Source organism: Agelaius phoeniceus, chromosome 1 (assembly GCF_051311805.1).
Source record: "Agelaius phoeniceus isolate bAgePho1 chromosome 1, bAgePho1.hap1, whole genome shotgun sequence".
In the NCBI taxonomy this organism is placed as follows: Eukaryota; Metazoa; Chordata; class Aves; order Passeriformes; family Icteridae; genus Agelaius; species Agelaius phoeniceus.
The window spans coordinates 108,246,240-108,267,747 of NC_135265.1; the positions used below are offsets into that span (position 1 = coordinate 108,246,240).

General features: G+C 36.3%; 1 protein-coding gene across 3 annotated transcripts in view; it reads right to left on the bottom strand.

The window, feature by feature from the left end:
* Positions 1 to 406: 406 nt before the first annotated feature.
* Positions 407 to 21,508, bottom strand: part of SS18 (SS18 subunit of BAF chromatin remodeling complex) — a 42,697-nt gene continuing 21,595 nt past the window's right edge. Inside the window, exons 5-11 of one of the 3 annotated variants that reach the window (XM_054643060.2) lie at positions 19,534 to 19,755; positions 11,338 to 11,505; positions 10,514 to 10,618; positions 8,241 to 8,333; positions 7,402 to 7,524; positions 4,602 to 4,735; positions 407 to 2,475 (exon numbers count right to left, since the gene is read on the bottom strand). In XM_054643060.2, coding sequence (XP_054499035.1) covers positions 2,449 to 2,475; positions 4,602 to 4,735; positions 7,402 to 7,524; positions 8,241 to 8,333; positions 10,514 to 10,618; positions 11,338 to 11,505; positions 19,534 to 19,755 — 872 coding nt within the window. In that variant the 3' untranslated portion in view covers positions 407 to 2,448. The remainder of the gene's footprint in view (positions 2,476 to 4,601; positions 4,736 to 7,401; positions 7,525 to 8,240; positions 8,334 to 10,513; positions 10,619 to 11,337; positions 11,506 to 19,533; positions 19,756 to 21,508) is intronic. The other 2 variants (XM_054643070.2, XM_054643078.2) reach the window with 2 other exon arrangements.

The following is a 21,508-nucleotide window of genomic DNA, read 5'->3' on the forward strand; positions in this document are numbered from 1 at the left end:
CATTAAAAAGGAGAATAAGACAACAGAAGATGGGTTGGCAAGACAAATTATTTCTTAATGTCAGTTGAGCCTATTTCAAATGAGATAACGTATCTACACCAGGTTGGGTTCAACACATTTTTGCCTCGTCAACTCATTTATCTAATTCAGTCATCTTGATTATAGCCTCATGGACCTTCATTTTCAGAGAAAGAATTTCTTAACAAACAACCTACACAACATGCTGATTACTGAACAGTTAATTCTAATTAACTTGGCTATGGCAAGAGAATTTTGATAAAGTCCTAGACTGCAAATAAGGTCTGGTTATTCTGGCCAAACATCTTTAAAATCAAAACCCACAGCAGAGTCTCCAGATGAGACATCAGAGTGATAGGGATCTAATTTAAAGAAACAAATGAGAAAATTAAAATCACAAATAATTTATTCTTCCGTTAGAATTGATGGAGTACAGTTTTAAATAGCAATGAAGTACACAGTGGTGGAAAATTGGCACAGAACCTGCAAGATTTTAATTCATAATAATGTTCCTCATGCCATATCTGTTCAAACCTTGATGTGTATTTTTTATTGACTTTAAGAAATCTGTTTTCCTTTTAAAAAGGATGCACAAATTGAAAATCTTGTCTTCCATATATAATGTCACACATACTATGAACACGAGTTGTTTTTTATCCCCCTGAACATTGATTGCAAACTGAAAAAACACAAAATATTTTACTCCTGGGTTAATTTTAGGTTTTATCATTTATAAAAGTTGCAAGGGATTCTTGAATGCGTATATTTCTGCAGAATAGAATATCCATTTATTTATCTGATACACAGTTGTAGGGCAGTTTCAAAACCAATTTTTTGTGTGCTGTTGTTATTGATCAAGGTGCTGCCTCTCTCACATGCAACACTATAAGCATTAATGCAGTTCCAAACAAAATTTGGCATTTCCCTCATCAACAGGTTTTGTACTTAATGTTATAAAACATCCCCTTGGTCTCATGTTAACCAATAAGAAAAATGGGCACAAACAAAAATGTCCCTTTTCTAAAGTTATTAACTCCCAGTTAGGAAAGCTCTCCTGGTTCCGGCCAGGACGGGGTTAATTTTTGCAGTAGCCAGGAGGGCACACCTCATTTTCAGGGGACCCTTCCAGGCAGTGTAGCATGGGGTGGAACCGGGCTCTGCATGGTGAGCAATCAACCATGTGCGAAGCCTTCACCTCTTTCTTGCACCCTCTGGCACTGGCATTGCTGCCGTTACCTTCCTTTTGCTGTTTCCAGTAAATTGTTCTCTCAAGCCCTGATCTTTCCCTTTTGTGCCTCTGATTCTCCTCTCCAGCCTGCCACAAAGGAAGGGGAGAGTGGGGAGCAAGTGAGCAAGCGTGGCTTGGAGTGTGTCAGTGGGAAGACTAAAATTGGGGGACACCATTCCTAAACCATGACAAAAGTTTAGATAGGTTTTACAAAGTCCTCTAGGCTATTTTGATACATACAAATTATTCAACTAAAGGTTAAAATACACTTATACAATACAGTCCTGTTCTCCATATTCTTTTTCAAGTTCTTTGCATATTCAAGCCAAGTAAAATTAACACTTGTCATTTTCTTTGTTATTGCAATTATTAAGAAGGATTACAGCTTGCTTATGCAAAGCTCTGACAAAACACTTGAGAAATAAAACCCAAACATTTATCTTGTTACCCAAAAAATGTTGCAGAAAATTGTCAAACTATGTTAGAAACAATTTTTACAAAACCGCTTCACTCAGAAAAATTGGAAAGCTTAAAAATTTTATCTTTGCACAAGACTATATTACACTGTCCTTAATTATGTTCCCATTTAGATAACTGGGATTCTCAATCTTTGTACGTGAACCCATCAGTGACATAGAATGCTCTCCATCTTTTCACTGTTATCTTTATTGTACACCATTTCGAGACTAATACAATCAAGCATTTACCATGCCCTACCCATTTTAACAGTAGATTTGTTATCCTGCCCAGCGAGTAGTGTACTGTCTTGCATATTCATCACATGTAAAACATAATATACAAAATATTGCTGCTGTAAAAAGTGTGCATTTCCCCTTTCCCCCTACAAAAAAAATCTGTGGAAAAAATATTAAATTCCCATAACCTTCATAAACATACAAAGCTGTTTGCACCTCTCAGTCTGTAACAGTATATTTGACATACAGTTCTCAACTCACTGCAAATTGTTATGTCACAGATTTTCTGTCCAATATTGCCATCTAGAGTAGAGATGTGAAACTAGTTTCTGAGAATCTACAGTCTTTAACAATTAACCCATAAAGACTGTATAACCATAAAACAGCCACAAGATTTTTCCAAAATCTAGATGGAATGGGAGGCTCTCATCTTGGGAAGATGTCCACAGTGCTGAGGAGACAATATGGCTGCTAATAGATTTTGCCTACCGGAATGTGAGTACTTTTTCACTGTTGGTAATTTCCATATTGACCCTAAAAAAAATTCAAAATACATAATTAGACTACAAGGCATATTTTCCTGCATTTAAAGCTGTAATTGGAAGACCATCCAAATAAACTGTGATATTAAAAGATGGAAACTAATACAAGTAAATGATATACTGATATGAGTAATAAGTTTCATCTCACTAAAAATACTTTGTGCTTTAATGTAGAAGTAAGACCAAAGACATGAATATAAGGCCAGGAGCCTAATTTGATCAAAAGAGTATACCTTTATATTCAATAGGCTGCTGTGAAATTAGCAGAACATCATTAAAAAAAAGAAAGATGGGGATTACTTCCCACCTAAACCTTGAAAATTATTTCAAAAAGTCAAGGTCACCGAAATTCAAAGTAATTTAGGAAAGTAACCATGACACAAAGATACCTAAAATTATTAATCTATCAAGCATTACATGTATTTCAAAACCAAGGCACATCCTGATGAACATGAACAACCAGCCTACATATCCTACGGAGGCAATTATTCCACAGATCTGATACACAGAATTACCACCCTTATTGATATTCTCTATTTCTTTTGACAGAATGTCATGTACTGCAGAAGTGGACAGAGGTGAAAGCATCAATGCTATAAGCTTACCATGATCCTTCACCACCACAGGGCTCAAGGCTTGCAGAAAGAAGTACTGTGCTAGGAAGTGAACATGCTCCAAACTGATCCTGCCACCATTCCATGCAAAGTACTACCACAACAAGGTAGTGTTTTACATTTTAGTTTTATGTTGCAATGCCAGTTATGTTCCATTATAATATAACAATCAGTCACGAAGAAGAGTTTCACAACAGCTGCCAAATGAGAATTTAAGCAGCACAATTCCTATGGGAATGGCCAGTATGAAAGAGAGGTCTTCTATAACTGAGTTTCCCAGGGGAACTTGCAAGTGCACAAACTGGAGGAGCACAGCCTATCAACAGAGAGGGTTATCCACCTCTACTGCAAGGAAAGCTGGAAAAAACTCAGCAAATTGTGATTAAGTTCCCTTGACCCTATACTGGCCACAGGTAAAGAATTCTCCTGTAGCTTATTGTTTTCAGAGGAAGCTACTGGTTCAGTGCATAAACATTTTATCTGTTAAATAATTAAAAGTAACTGCATCTCTAAACTACCACACAGAGAGTTTGTTCCTTCTTCCTTGTCTTTTCTAATTTCTCTATAAAGAAAGCCAACTGTTCATCAAAACTGGGGGCAATTCTCACTTCCTCAGGGAAGTTTTTCTTGAAAATTGAATTGATCTTCTACTGACATAACAGGACTTTATTTAAACATTAGAACCTCAACTTTATCATTTAGTTAATCTTAATATTATTTATACCAAGGAAAGTAATAAAGCATTTTAATGATGCTTCTGAATGATTAATAATGAAAAGTTTGGATTTTTACAAGTTAGTACTTTTTACAGGAACTAAACCTGTTTCATCCTTTAATTTTAAGCCAGCTTTTTTACATGAGCCCTTCACTACAACTCCAGCCCAAAGTTTTGGTGGTAATTGTTTGTTTGTTTTAATCTTGTCTTAGCAGTAATAGGAATGAAACAGTTGATTTTCAGGTCGCTTCTTTCCCATGTTCACTGCTCCCTTATACTGCTCAGAGAAAATCTGTGCAAAAACAAGTTCACGTCTCCCCATAAGCTCTGCAGCTGAAAGACCTCAGCTGCACACCTCAGGTGCTTTTGCAACTGAAGAGGAAGATTATGATTAGGATTTGTGTTTGTGGAAAATAAATTCAACCATTTCTATTGCAAAGAAGTAATGAAAAATGATCCACCATGAGATTTAGATACCTCATCTTTCATATTAGTCATTCACCATAAGGCTATGAAACACATCACCTTAATTTCTAACATCCAAAAACACTGCTGGGAAGGCCTCACTTTGCCAAATTGCATTAAAATTTAGCAAACTCAGGAGAGAATGACTAATCACAATTCCATACAAATGATTCTTGGTAACTCACCAAGAAATAAACTCCATGAGAATTGTATGTACATACCTGAAAGACCATGTCCTAAAATTCATTAGTTTAAGTGTCCAGAACCTAAGATTATCAAATGAGTGTGTAAGATTCACAACTTTCTCATCAAACAGAAGAATACCTGGTCATATCCGTAAGGCCTCTGCTGTGGTGGTTGTGGTGGCCCAGGCTGCGTGGGTCTGTATCCCCCATACTGTTGTCCTTGTCCCTGTGGATAATTGGGATACTGAGGCCCTGGACCACTCTGGGAAGGACCTGGAGATCATTAAATTAAAAAAAAAAAAAAAAAAAAAAAGTGCTTAAGATGTTGGAAAGAAGAGAACAGGGAAAACACTGAATTTTACAGCTAAAAAACCACTGAATTTTACAGCTAACCAGGACTAAGAAATACCACTACTATGCAATTAGGTCTTTTGAGTGTCCTACCTCCCTCCCCCTGGAAAGCACCTTGGCTGCCAGGGCCTGTGCTCCAACCACAGAAACATTTACTTTTATTTATATATTCATTATTTAATATCAATGCATGTAGTTCCACGTACAGGACAGAGAAGAACAAGGCAAGAAATAATAAACATGAGCCCTTTCCAGGTTTTAGGAAGGCAGTCTCCTGATGTAGGCTGCTTGACTTCCAGAATTTTCTAATGCCAAGAGCAGCCAGATAACCAGCTATGTTTAGCATTTGGACTTTCTGAAGAGACCAGCAGTACTGTGCTGCCAGAAAGTGAAGTCCCACACCACAACAGGCAATCATGGATGGGGTGTCAGGCAAGCAAGCTACACATGTATAAAATGTGAGATGTGACAAGCAGTAAAAGGTATTGTGAGATGGAAAAAAGTACCCTCTACTCCACACTCCTTTGGTAATATTAACTTTCCAGAAAAAGGTTAAGAAAAAACCCAAAACTTGGACTCCAGTCTTTTTTGTCTGTAAAAGAAGTAGTTCTTTTGCAAGTATAACTCTCTGTTACTATTCACAGGGACTTGGCCTGTCTACCACTGGAAGCTGCACGATACCACCATCAGGCATTGCAGCCATATTCCAAACAAAATTATCCCCATCCCCCCCCAGCACTGGGAGAGATGTACTCTGTATTTCAGTGGCAACCCCTATGAATCCTCAGCAGTGGATCTGTTAGCTTTTTCAACAACACTCCTCAAAAACTGGGTCTCTATTTTTCAGAGCTGAAGATCTGCAGCTTTTCAGAAGGGCTTTTCTTTTAAACAAACCAACACTTTTGTTTCCTTCACTTCAGAAGAAACAGTGCTAGAGAGGGCTAGTCTGAGCTACAGGCACTGGACATTAGGATGACATCAGCTGATAACTCCTTCAGTAATTCTGGATCTATAAGACAGTGAAAAGATGACCTGGAGAAGAAAAGCTCCATAAGCTATTACCATTCTCCTCAGGCCTCAAATCCCCTTGAACTATGCAGTTTCACCTTTCCACAGTGAAACAAAACCTTAAAGATTGATAATAATGTCTTGAGATATTGATTTATTTCTGAAAATTAGAAAGCAATTAAATATTAAATTGAACGAGAATACAACATCCTAAAAGTGCTGTGTTCATCTGATAAATGAACATGGGTTTATTTATTCATGGTAATTCTTTATAGCTGAATTCTAAATATTCATTGACAAATTTCACAGAAAAGAAATGGAACTTCAGTAACAATTCTGGCTAAAAACAAGAAACTGAAAAATATATTATTCTGTTTTACAAATTATATTGGGTAAATGGCTCCAAAAGACTTCCTAATCCCTTTTTCTTCTAGTATTTCTTAACCTAAACTTTCTGAATAAATCAGATTTTATTTCTTTACTTACAAAGTTCAGAGCAGTGATCAACATGACCTCTACTCTGACCTTTAGTTTATTCCTATATTATATTTAGCAGAATGTAGGTACAAGTATTACTCCAGAACTATCAATTCATCCATAAACTCCAGGAGTAGAACTTGGTAAATCTCAGTGGATCCTCTTAAAGCTTAACTCTATCTCAACATAACTGGATTTCATGTGAATCTGGCATTTATCTACATGGCAAACATATTACCCGTGCATTTCCTCACATACACACGATGTTGAAAGCTTTAGCATTTAAGCCTGCAAATGAGCTGAAAGCTAATATACATGGAATTTATGAAATTTCAGAGATTCCTTCTTCTGTCATAAATTTATGTATATTGCTTTACAGTATGAAAGCAAATAAAACTTTTTTGAGTTTCAGTATGCTCTTCTGACACGAAGTTTTTTAGAATTAATTCACCAAAATTACATTCTACTGCTTTAAGTTTCCTTTTTAGGTGGTTTTCCTTGAATCTAGGGACTTGTGGCAGAGGATTTCTCATTCCTGCCATGCACCAAAAGGTTTTGACTACTAGTATGAATTTATAAGGCACAGTTGCTTTAAAGGTGTGCTGTCAATGCTTACAGTCATTTCTCTACTAATCAATACAAGAATTTGAAAATGATGGTTCATGTATGTGAACCATGAATATGTTCATGTATGTGTTGAATGAAGTTTTAAACCAGTTTTTAAAAGACTGTTTTAACTGGCAAATCCACAGATGAAAGTGGTTCTTTGTCCTCTTAGTAAGTATGTTCACCTAGAGAAGAGAGAAAAGAGCAGAATCTTTCTGGGTCCTTCTAACTTACAGACACCCATTGCAATGCTGTTTAGTCACTCTTCACTTTTCTGTGCCACCACACTCTCCTGGACTGCCTAATCCTAAACAGATCTAAGTCCCAAAAGACACTGCCTTCTATGTTTTCTTGTCTCAGCCCAGTGAAATTGCAAGCACAGAGCTGTTCTATCCAAGCCTGGCCTCTGGACACAGTCAAACAGGGATGGAGTAAGACACAACAAAGGTCTCTCCTAGTCCTTTCTGTGACAGCTGTCTGTGTCCTCAGGTTCTTACCATAACCCTGCTGCTGTCCTGGATAGCCTTGTTGGCCGGGATATTGCTGCTGCTGTGGTGGATAACCCTGCTGTTGGGGTGGTCCTTGATATGCATCTTGCTGCTGACCATATTGCGAGTTTCCTGTAAGATCATTGCAAGAAAGCAAAAACTCATAAAGATACCTATTTTATTTTTTTTTCCTTCTAAGATGCACAGCCAACAACACAAGAACAAAATGAAAATGCAATATTGATTTCAAAAACTGAACAAAACAAAGAAAACTCAAACCAAACAGAAGGAACTCGGCCAAACAAACTGCAGTTAAAGCCAATTTTGCAAAGTTGAACTGCAGCATTTTCAGCGTCTCTGCCAAACGAGCATTACATTTACTGGAACATCACAGTCATAAGATCATGACTATGCTAAATAAAATAAAAAAAAAAGACAAAATTAAGGACAGCTACAAGAGCACAGACTAGCTACACAAGATCAGCAAGCTGTTTCCTAACAGCACTATAATTATACAAAATATACACACACAAAAAGATATATAACTGAACCAACAAATTTATGTTAAAATAAAAATTTCCATTGAGGTAAAAAAAAAAAAATCTCTAGAGTGTTTTAGTCATTTTACTGTTGTTAGAATGGCAAATTGTGGTTATATATTTAAGGTGTTTGCAAGAAATTATTCTGAAGGCTCCAAGTTCCCTGCCATTTCCAAGACAGCCAGCAACTAGTATTCTACAAGAGCTTTGCATGGGTATAAGTTGTGTTGTGCAAGAATGTCTGTTCCCGTTGAGGGTGGGGGAGGAGAGGGAATGTCTGTGCGTATGTGTGTGAAGGTATATAGATACCTCCTTCGTAGTAATGTTGTGAGGAATCCTCATAAGGCCTATCGTAGCCTTGTTCAGGATACGACGGTTGCTGATAACCGTAATCATTATGACCTACATCAATTCGACAAGAGACAGGAAGAAACGTTAATGGCCTCTGAGTGAAAACCCTAAAAATATTTCATTTCTCAGAAAAATGAAAAAAAAAATTTCAACTGGATATACATGAAAAAGAATTTTCAATTGTATTAGCCAAAGACTTATTAATATGATTTCCTTTCATATTGAATTAACATGTGACAGGGGAAAAAAAAGGCTTAATGCAGTAGTTCTAGAAACATCACAGTAAGGGATGGTCTTAACCTTCCAATAATCCTTGTTGGGGGAGTCGGAGGGGGGACGAGTACTTCATCTTTCACTCAAAAAAAAAATGAAAGCATTTAGGCCTTTCACATGTAAATAACCTGAATTAAATTAGAATGAACAAAGAAAGCAATTATCATACTTTGTCTAACACCTGTTCTGCTGATCTCCAATTCAAAAGCATATGCTAAAAGCAGTGTGAAATATAACAAATAAAGCTCAATGAAGTTATGAACCATCATCTACATTAAATTCTGGTTTTGAATGACAGAAATACAACACTCTCAAGGTTTTCCCTACAAACAGAATTCCTACTTAAAATCTTAAGAAAACTTTTCCTCTTACATTTCAGTCCTGAGCAGATTCATTACAAACAAACCTTTCTACTCAGAGACTACAGGCATCTCTGATTAAGGAAGCAATACATGCAGTAAGCACCCCACCTGTTGTTTTTAGCACACATATATTTTCTTACAGATGATCAAAATATATCTTATTGCTAACTTGGTCAAGAATACATGCCAAAATTTTGTTTACATTTGAAATTAAATATTATAAATTTGGAATAAATTTTTTAGATACAAGTAAGGAAAGGAGGAAACAATTCTGAAACTCAGTGGTTTTGTCATCAGGTCTGCAATACAGCACTGACTGAATCTTACATGCATACATAACCATTAAAACAAGTCTTAAAATATTCTACTTTTATTCTACATAAGAGTAATAATGAGGTAATGATAAAGATGACTCTTTAGAAGGAATAGATCCTAGAAGTCATCTGTGCTGTCACAAAGCTGCTGATGCTAACATCAAACCGCCTTTACTAGAGTAAATTGCCTGTAACAATTTAGCGTTCACATGTATACATAAATCTTCTAAAATGAAATCTGAATAATTACCAGTTAATGCAACTTGTAAAATAACACAAGTTATTTGCACACACACCTCCAGAAATTAACACATGTAAGCTTATACAGATAAGGCTTGATGTACCTTAAAATCAATTTGACGGAAATTGAATTCAAACAACTGACTTGCATCCCTTTATTTGCTATGAGCAGTTGCTTTGGCAATTACACAGCTTTGCTTTGCACATATTTTTTAAACATTAACATGTACCACATTTCTTGAGCTTCATAAGATACCATTAAGTTGCACACATGGTTATCACAGTAGTCAGGAGTTAGCATCTTTGTTCTCCCAGTCTCTGCTCAGCCTGAAAACAAGTTAATTTCAACTTTTCTAACTTATAACACAATCCAATAGTCTTCAGCACTCCATATTCCAAGAGGTAGGAGGACAGATTTATGAAATTCAAAGTTTCAGTCTTGTCTTGAAAGCACTGAGGGGACATCTAAAGAGGATTCACATTTTCAATATCCTCAGGGCAGGGACCACTTTATTCCTCTATAAATGTTAAACTGAAGGCCCATACCATGTCAGCAATAACACATTTGTGCGACTTACATGAAAATGAAACACTAAGTTAAAAAAAGTAGAGTATTTACAGAAAAAACCCACATCTTTTTAGCAAGTTTTTTCAGTTCAGTAAAATTTTTAATAAAAGGATATCGCCCCCTCTCTTATTGATAATAAAGTTATGACTGTTTAAATTCATGTCAATCATATTAGATATGCTAAGGAACTCTCCATTCTTTGAGAGAAACAAATTATTTCCATTCTTTTGAAATACTAAAACTGTTTTTAAGAGTTTCAAATGGGAGTAATACAAATTACATGCTTTAAGTTGCAAATTTAACTAGTCACAGTAGCTTAAACTGTAGTAACAATTCTGAATTTGGAAGGGTTTTTAAATGTGAGGTATGATATCCAATTACTATTCTTTCCTCATCCCCTAATTTTGGGCATAGGACTACATTAGTATTGGGCAGGTATAGAAAATGGGAAAGTTAACATTTATGAGAGATTACCATCAGGGTAATATTGCTGGTTCATGCCTTCTGGAGGACCTTGTCCACCATGACTGTATTGGTCCCCATAATAGTCTTCCTGGCCTGAGTACTGCTGTGGTGGGCCTGAAAAACCACAACCAGTCAATACGTAAATAACTTGTTTTGTCTGTTATAAAGCCTGCTAATTTCTGATTTTAGTATGAGAAATATTTCTCAAATGTATTCCCCACCCATATTGCTGCATTACAGACAACATATGTAATCTGGTTTAGTTAAAAAAATAAGTAAATGTATCTATATACATATACAAACACACAGTTGTTTGGCTGCACAAGACTGAGACTATATATATCAAACTTCAGTTTTGAGCTCATTTTAGGAATATGTGTATAACAGACTAGGGTGTTAAAAATAAAATTATTCCTTGTTGAAAAGGACTAAAAAGAAAAAAGATAACCAAAATCGTGGAACATCGTTCCTTTTTTGTAACTGAATGAATCCAGAACCGAGTAGGTATTCTGTTCCTTTTCTGTCCTATCATTTAAATATCAGAATATCAAATTCTGCATCAGCATATATCTGAGATGTCCAATTTCAGAATGTATAATCTCAGAAAGAACCAAAACAAAAAGAAAACAAACTTTTCTTCACATTTCATGGTGACAGCAGTAATCTCTTGCTGCAAGAACCACCCTTAAAATGGGTAACAAAAAGAGTGTGCAAACAAAGTCTGTCACACCAAATGACTTGACAGAAATTTGGATTAAGCAAGAAAGAGATGAAAAATGGTTTTAAACATGGTTATTTAAAATCAATGCAAAAATACTGAAGTGAATTCCTACCTTGCTGTGGTGGCCTGTATGGAGGAATCTGTCTCTGCCCCATCATGTGATTTCCTTGGTTAACTTGGCCCATCATTCCCATCGGTGGCTGCTGCCCCTGGTAATGCTGGCCACCTGCCTGTGGCATGTTGTATTGCTGGGAGGGAGGCTGCTGGTGCATCATTGGACCTGCAAAAGGAGAAGCAGCAAAAATGTCAAATACACAAAAATGATTTGTGATTAAACCTTTCCAAAAGAACACGGAAAACCCAACCTTTAAAAATGGACTAAAAAAAGCTCTGTATATCCACTGCTCTGGTAAGGGTTTGTTGTTTCTGGACCTATGCAAATGTAGGTGAACAATTCAGCAGCCAAACTACAAAACAGAAATCAGCCTAAATAAGGTTGCTTTTTAGATTTTTCTTCAAAACCACAGATATTAGTTTACACCTACAAAAACATAACTGAAACACTTTCACGACTTTTTGTTATAAAAAAAATCTTCAAAAATAGTGTAGGTGAAAACCTGATGGTGAAACCTTGGTAAGTCATAGGAAAATTATTTAACATTTGTGATCTCCTTGGAGCATAGTTTCAATACACATACATAGTTGCTGTTATATTCCACCAACAAACCACTAAGCTGTTATCACAAAATCAACAATTTTATTTAGCCTGAAAAGACAAACCACATGAACCAGACAGGCAATTACACAACAGGCATATGCAGAAAGCCCACAGAACACAGGCTCTGCCTGACACTGAACAGTCCTAAACAATCTCTAACAAAAAATATCTTTCATATTTAGTTGCACCAAGTTCTATAAACCACAGGAAGAGACTAGGAGAGATCAAGTACTGTCCATGTTTTATCAACTGACAAAATTTGATTAAGGCTGTACTTGGAGAAATGCAAATTTCAGTAATGAAAACAGACAGTTAAAGAGCACCCTACTGACACCACACAGCAATGAAAATGATGATTACACAATTTCATTATATGAGATTGCAGGTTAGACTGATACAACATTTAACAAAGAACAGCCTCAGTGCTTCCTCTGTAGTACCACTTCAGAAAAGAGTTATTCCAGTATCAAAAACATGAGGAGGAAAAAGTTGTGACAAGGAGCTAAACTTTTTTAAGCAACAGATTTTTGTAATATATTAATTTGAACCACTTCACACATACTGCCCAGTCTATAATGGTGAAACCCTAAGCTTTTCTGGCTTTTAAAAAAATAATTTATTTTATAAACTACAAAGATAACAAGAAACTAGCAGCCTTACTAAAAATTAAAACAAACCATGACATTAAACATCAAACTAGCAGAGCCACTCCTAAGTGCCATCCAGTGAGAAAAAGGAAGATATTACCTTTTTTCTGTATGCTTAGATTTTTCCATTCCATTTAGTATTTTTGAAAAACTAGGTTCTGAAGCACAAGCAGAAAGTCCTGTGTGAAACTAGCGTACTGGAAAAATACCTAGATACACAGCCAAGCAACAATGGATTTTTACAGGCAAAGGAATATGTAGTCACTTATACACTGTCTATGCAGATTTACAAGGGAAAGTTAAGACAAATTAATTAATAGTATGAATTCCAAGTGCATAAGTTAAATCCCATAAAACCCCAGTGTGGGATCTCTCACTGAGAAGTAAAGTGGCCTAAGTTTCATTTTCCTCTAAAGATAAATATTGGCCACTCTTAAGAAGATCCAGTTATGCTTCTGTCCTTCAGTATGGCAAGTTTCTCTGTCCTGACTTTAAAGTAAGGGTTAAATTCAGATGTACTTATTTTAATTATTGGCAAAATACTTTTCCTTTTTTTGATCTTCTAAATGAGTAAGTAATTTAGATTATTCCATTTCACTGCTCCTCTGTTTGGAGGTACTGAGAAACATCAGGCAGTCTTGATAAAAAATAGAAACTTGTTGCCATAATATTCCTAGATCTCAAGAAAGCTTGTTAATTAACAATATTAATATTAGTCACAATACAATGTGATAAAATGTGTTGGGTCCCTATGGTGCAATGTAGAGATTTTCTGTTTGCTTTTTAAATTAGAACTTCATTAACGCTTTGTAGAGCCACAATGAGAATTCACTACCCTGTATTAGGCTGTGTGTTGTGTTCATAACAGACGGCCTGGCTTCCTTCCAGTTTGGTTCTTCTTATTAAAAAGATACCTAAAAGAACCACCATGGTCTCTACTGCCTCATGGAACATAACTATTTTATGCAGTGGTTTTGAGGGATGAGGGAACTTAGACTTTATTCTTCCATTTGAAAAATCTAGCCTAGGAGAAAGCTATGTTTATTCATTGTGTAACACTTAATATGACATAAAATCCCAAAACTTAATAAAACACTTAAGACTCTTAATTCATTATCTACTTGGATATGGACAAACTTGAGAAGTGGGCCCAAGAGAACTCCATGAAATTCCACAAGTCCAAGTGCAAGGTGCAGCACCTGAGTAGGGGCAAACCTAGATACAAGTACAGAGTAGGAAACTCACTGAGAGCAGCCCTGAGAAGAACTTGAGGGTTTGTGTTGATGAAAAGCTTGCTCTGATCTGGCAATGTGGGCCTGCAGCCCAAAGAAACAACTGTATCCTGGGTTGCATGAAAAAACATGGTCAGGTGGTCAAGCGAGGTGAACCTGCCCCTCTACTCTGCTCTGGTGAGATCCCACCCAGAGTGCTGTATCCAGCTTTAGGGGGTCCAGCACAGAAAGACACAGTAAGACGTGTTGGACCAGGTCAAGAGGAAGGCCACAAGGATTATCAGAGGGATAGAGAAGGAAACGCTAAGAGAGCATGGAGCAGAGAAAGCTGCAGGGAGACCTCACTTTGGCCTTCCAGTATTTTAAAGGGGCTTTATAAAAGGGAAGGAGATGGACTTTTTATACAGGCAGACAGTGACAGGACAAGGGGCAATAGTTTTAAATTGAAAGAGGGTAGGTATAGGTGAGATATTAGGAGGAAATTCTTCAGTGTGAAGAGGCACTGGGACAGGTTGCCCAAAGAAGTTGTGAATGCCCATCCCTAGATGTATTCAAGTCACCAGGCTGGATGGGGCTCTGAGAAACCTAGGCTAGTTGTAGCACAGGCAGGGAGGCTGGAACTATGTGATCTTTCAGGTCCCTTACAACCCAAACCATTCAATGACTTTATGTTTTCCACTATTTGTGGCACAAATTTTTACAAGCACCCTAAAACACAGCTTTTGAATTCCTGATCAGGCAACACCAAAAACAAAATGCAGCAGCCCTCACCAAAATTTTTTTTGGTGTTTTTCCACATGTTTAAAAAAAAAAGCTTCTTTTTCAAATGATGGTTTTAAGCCCTGTGTGAGCTTTCTTAGAAACTATAATGAGGGTCAATTTAACTTGACAAACATTACAATTCAGATGTGCTTAGTCAAATGAACCACCATCCTAAATTTAACACCAGGAGCAGTTTAAACATTATCTCAAAAGATTTTGAGGATACAAAACTTTTTGCTACTCCTAATGTATGATTCAGGCTGCAAATTAAAGACAGTAGACACTTCTCCACACTTTATTACTCCACAAATTTCTCATCCCAAACTGAACCACAATTTCAGGTATCATTTTAAAAAAACTGGAACACAAAATGTCAGAGAAAAAATTCCTTAGTTACCAACACTGCCTTTCATGTTTCACTCCAGGGAAAGCAGATGAAAGCACAAGCTCTGTGGCAGCTGTTTATATCTTTTGTTTTTTCATGACAAAACTACAGTGTCTTCTACAGCTAGACATCCTACACAATGCAGCTATAGCATGATGGCATTTCAGAATGTGGAGGCAATTTTATTTCCCTCTAATACACTAGATTTCAAAAAAAAAAAGAGACTGCCCTGCTTTTTCCATAACATCTTGACTACTGTAAACAGTCAAGGTACTGAGACCTTAGTCTCAGCTTACATGGGAGTGAACAGATGGGAAGACATTTACAGAAGGTAGTCAAACTCAGAAATCACTTTATCCTGATCTGCCATACCCTGAATATGTTTATATTTTAGCTAACATTGGACGTTCCTATCTTAATGTTCCTTTCTTTATGTGCACAACAAAACAACCAGAATCTGCATCTGTCTCATCTCTACTCTTTCCATATCTTCATATTTGCTTCTAAGTCAAAGAGCTCTGAAATTTTAATGGAATTTTTCCAAGGTTATAGAAATTAAACAATCATTAAAGAATTTCAGCATCAGATTTGACAACTGGTCTGCAAGTGACTGAGTCAACATGATCTTGTCCTGTAGAAGTCACCTGTAAACTTGTTCTCCTCCCTTACCACAGGAAACATATAATGCTCATTCAATAGAGACTGGGAATTTGACAACCTTGTGTCAAACTCTTCTAGCACAGGAATGCAATCCCAGCAAAGGGATCTGACAGACGAGAAACAGTCTCTGGGCTGGCCATGCATACCAAACAGAACTTCTGAGATGACCAAGCTACAATTCCTTGGTTCTTACTTATAAAATATATTAACTCCACTACTAAATATTATTCCCTGAGTGTGAAAGATTTGTTCAATATAAAAAAAAAGAGGAATTTCCATGCAAGTTTCAGGTTTCAGAAAAATTATGCCTATATCTTCCCCCCTGAAAAGTCAAAAACTGGCAACACTTGACATTTTTTTTCAAGCTAAGTAGTTTACCATACACAAGAAGAAATGCACCCATAAGAACATAATTTCTTCAATATTCATTCAGTTCCTTCTGTTTCCTATCTTTTCCAAAAAGGTAGCCAATATTTCTTGCAGATGTCCTGGGCTGCTATATTCACTTTTCAATGAAGAGACACCTACAGAATCTTCCACTTAAAATATTTTGCTTTTTAAGTCCAAAACTACTAAATTTTAAACTTTTAAACTGGACTGACTATATAAAATCAATACCATGAAAACTTTGCTTCTCATTTAAGGTATTCCTGTGGATAGCATTTTATAACTAGTACAAAGCAGTAATGAGTACAGAGAGGTATACAGGAAGTGAATGCAGCAAACAGTTCTGTTACTATGCATTTTATTTCTTAATTAGCACTTTTTCATTTTTTCTTGCTAACACCATCTGCCTCACAAGGTGTATATACAGCAAGATGTTCTGGTAGCAATTGCACATAAAGAGGTTATGCTCAAGCATAACCCAAGTGTTAAAGCAAGCCTTTCTGAGTGTTATGGTGGTTTTATCTATTATATAACAGTATGCTTCTTTTCCCCTGGAAGTATTGGCTTCATTCAGTACACGGTAGGTATTACTCACTGAAAAACTATTTCAGTATTTTGTTTCTGTTCATGTGAGATGTGATGCCTAGTCAAAGACTGAAGACAGAATTATTAACTTATTCATACGTTTTCTTATGGTACCCATAAGTAATTTGTCCAAATCTTCATAATGAATATATTCTTACAACTCTCCTGTGAAACCAGAGGGTATTGGAATCTTACCATCAAATTCATTCCTCTATAGATGAGGAACCCACATAGGGAAAGATTAAGGCCAAAAACATCTACTAATTTTTAACAGCCAACTTGAGATGCTAAGACCTTATCTTTGGAATATTTAGCATTATATTTAGCTAGTGCTGTTATTAACTGACAGATGTAGTAGGATCTCTCATTTTCAGTATGGATCAATCCTGTAAGACAAAGAAACAAAGCATACTTAGGGGTTCACAAATGTCTCCTGACCAACAACACTGATGTTCAGAAATTTTGGTTCACTCATGTTTCTGAATTGTTGTACATATGACCAGTTAAGAAATCTCTGAGTCCCAATCTGTTTATTCCCCTTTTGTTAAACTGCACTGGGTGCATTTCCTAACAGCTCATTCTTGTTTCTTCACTTAGGAGAGAAGCCTGAAGTGGCCATGCTTGGCTGAGACATCTGCCAAGCCATAATGGGGCTTGGCTACCTACCTCTAAATTTCTCATGGTCTCACAGATTGCTGTCATTCTCTGCCCAGCTGCCTTGGAGTCACAAGACAGTGAAGATACAAAAATACGTCCTCTAATTTGTCATCAAACATCAATACACATGGAACAACTAAGAGTAGAAAATGGGGGAAATGTACTAAGGAGACCTGATTGGCAATCATCTTAGATCAAAATAACAAACATCCCCATCTTCAAACTTAAGACTTCCTCTCTCACAGGTAATTGGAACAATATTTTCATTTAACAGCAAATAACACTTTGTTTGCATAACAGACAAATTTCAAACCCTTGCTTTAAGGAAAGTGGCACGTGCACTCCTACATTTATATATGAAGTGCTCTGTTTACTAATGTTTTTGTGAAACATTGAAACATTTTAAAGAATATGATTTTTTACCCCACTGGCCTCTCCTTCTGAGAAACCTCTGCAAAAAATAGAACCAGACACTTGAAATGGAAAAGCCTCAGCCTAAAGGGTCAAAACTTGGCAGAATTAGAGTTGCACAATGCAAAAGCTTGCTGTGGCCTTAATGGCATTGGTGCCATTGTTCTAAGTAAAGATTTTGCTCTTTGAACCTATAATTTTGTTGATTTTGTTTTTGTTAATTTTTGTTTTGTTCTTGAACCTATAATTTGGTTAATACTATTTTATTCTCTATTCCCCAAAGTCACTTCAGTTCCACTATTTGTTCAGCACAGAAATCTTTTAAGTTTATTTCTGCTTAGTTTCTAATGACCAATTTTCAAAAACACAACAGGAGAATAAAGAGTAAAGAATCCTACTTTGAGATGGAATCATCTCCTAAATTTTAGGCCAGTCACACAACAATGTTTCCTGCAGAGTGACTTACTAGATGGCTCCCTCACATACACTGCTACATAATTATTGCTAACTCTGCAACTAAAAAATCTGAATTGAAACAGCATAAGACTTTTCCAAAGCATCTTACAACAGAATTATTACACTATGTATTGCCCAGAATACAGAGATAACTTCCCAGTTCAGAGAGACAGTCAAAAGTATTCCCACTTATGATTTCCCCAACTATGTACCTATCTTTTGTTTCTTCTATTATACATTTATTAAAATGCAAGTAACTATGTGGATGCTAAAGGCCTCAGATCTGGTAAGGAAAGGGCAGAAACAGCTTCTCTCATCATGACTTTTTTTAGTCTCTCATTAAGTTAGTCTTTTGTCTGTTTTGCAACTTTCTGTAACCAAATAATCAAACTGATCAGTATGACCTGGTCTGTCTGTACACCTCAGAACAGATGACATCTACACATAAAAAAGTGCAGCTTTGGTTTGTCATATGTCTTCTAGCAGGTGCTAGATCCAATGTACAGATGTACTTCTAGCATGTACAGATCCAATGCAGTAACAGACTTAACAGGTAAGCTGAAAATACTGATTGCTGACTTATAAAGCACCTCTATAAGAATATGCAGTACATATACAGCTTAGTAATTTGCTGTGCTGTGACTTTAATGCAATTTTTTAATTCCACAACGTCCTTGCACTTCAACAAGGACATCAAAACACCATCAGTTTATACAATGGAAATACCTTAGATACAAAATTAGCTTTGATTTTTACTATATACACAAGGACATCTCATCAAAACAGTAGGGAGTACAAGATTTGTTCCTGGAACTGAATTTTGCTTCTCTAAGACTAAACACACATTCCATGCTAAAAATGCTGAAAACAAAGACTAACTAGGTTAACAATCTGAGGGCTATCTGACTTTGATTTTTCCATTTAACCAAGAAACTTGAAAGTAGAAATGTATTTTATCAACCTGAATGACAATAACACTTCGCTAGAAGTGTAAAGTCTAAAAAAGACAAACAGTAGCTCCAGCTTATAACTGCTGAAAGGAGATCCATTTCTAGATTCTCACATTATACCTGAAAACAGTTAAATGTCTGCAAATAAACAAAAAGTCACAGATATATGGGAGAAAAGAGGTGTAGAGGTGTAGAATCCTCCAAACATGAGTACAGAATATTCACAGAGTATTCTGAGATGATCCTTCCACAAGGATCCTTGAGTCCACGTCTTAGGTATATGGCCCATAGGGTGACTGAAGTCACAATTTTTGGTCTTTAGCACCATGCTCTAAGCAACTGAGCCAATCTCAGGGTACAAACACATTTAGAGAAGGAAATCTACAAGATAAGACCTTTAAAAAAATCTGCACCCAAGATATTTTCCTTTTACAGAAGCCAATAGATACCTTGCTTACCTTGGTTTGGTTGCATATTCATGTTTGGTCTGGGCCCATAGTTGCCCATCGGCTGTCCCTGGCTCATTGTCATCTGATTCTGCACTGGCATGCTCTGTGATGATGGCACTGAGTGATTATAGCCACCCATGGACCCGTGGCTACTTGAAGGCATATTCATGGAACTGTTTGTCATATTGAGCTGGTTAGGTCCAGGCCCTTGCATAGGCATATGGTTGGGTCCTTCAGAAAGAAAAACAGGGAGGAAAGTTGTGCATTAAGCATCTTCAAAGCAGGTGCAAACAGTCATACTGAATTACGAAACTAAACAGAATTAAATACAATTACATGAAAATAATTTTAAAATACAGTTTGCATGTGATTTCGTCACTATTAAAATAACAAAGTGAACAACAAAGTTCATCTTTACTATGAAATACGTTTTCTTTTGTTGAGTAACTGAAGCTACTGAAACAAAGGTGAATTACCATATAGCTCATCTTCTATCCATATCATACACAAAACTAGTCTTTTTAGTACTTGCATAATACAGCCTGAATTTCATTCTGAATGGCAGAAGACCAGTGTAACAGAGAGGTTGAAACTTTATCAAATCTGTAATTGTTACAATGGATGTAACATTTCTGTGTATTCAAACAACTCATGCTAGACAATTTTTGAAACTATTATTATTATTATTTTTAAATGCAGGCAGGCAGTATTAACATTGACATGGTATAATTACATAGAACCATAGAAACATTTTGATTGGAAAAGAACACTAAAATCATCAAGTCCAACAACAAATTTAATACTGCCAAGTCCACCACAAAATGCTAACTTAGGCTAATTTTCATTCTAATGATTATACAGTCACCCATAGAAGAAAGAGAAGGTGACAAGCACTCCATGGATCACTGATACAACAGCAAAGGCTTTTACGGAAAACCTGTGAGCCAAACTCATTCTACACAGGTGTTTTAATGCCCTTGTAGATAAAAATGTAACCAAAAGTTGCTCATGACAAGGAGACAACTCCTGAGTTTATCTCCTGAGATGGGAATGAGAACAAATCTTTTTGGTAAGACATCAAGACTTTTTTTTGGATACTTCAATCATGACTTTTATAAGCATGACATGTAAATGGAAAGCATTTAGTGACCTGCACTGGTAAACACATCACCTTTGCTGTGAATACGTAAAAGAACAACCTTGGAAATCAGAGAAAAGTGTGAAAAAAAGGAACAAAGGAAAAATGTTACAGGCAATGTGCTGCATTCTTCTCTACCTGTAAATAAAGTGGAAAATTTCAACACAATAGAAAATTGATGCTTTTGATTTCTAATGGACCTAGCATTGCAGTGATTCAGACAGTATGAAACAATGTAGAATAAAAATTGCAGAAGAACTATTTAACATTTTTGATCATATACTATATAGTCAATATTCTGGAACTGTATTTGCATATTACTAGGGTGGGCGATGATGAGTGGAAGGACAGTCTCTAAATTATCAGTTCAGCTTGTGAAGATGCAAAGGAAGAGCAAGTTGCTCCAACACCCATGTGCCAACAACATCTTTTCACCTTTTATTTCCCTTCTTCCTGACAACAGAGGATGAATTCAGATTATTCTCTGAATTCAATCTACTCTCAATAGGTACTTTAACAAGTACAACATTATAATACCATCTGGTCAGTTTATTCATTACTTTAGTGGAACAGGTGAACAGCTACTAGAACTAAAATTAGTAAGAAGTGGGACTGGATATAACTATGACAAGTAAAAAAGTAGATTAAATGCATGGATTATGCCCATGACAAGCACCACATGAAGACCTCATGAAAATATGTAGAACCAGAGGACATGACAGACCAGGTCAACTGTAAACAAGGCAAATGCTGACACGTACAGATTTCAGCAAGAGGATGCTCCTGTTGCTTAACATGACACAGGTTTTTAGTTAAGCTAGAAAAGTCTAAGAAGAGGAATCTAAA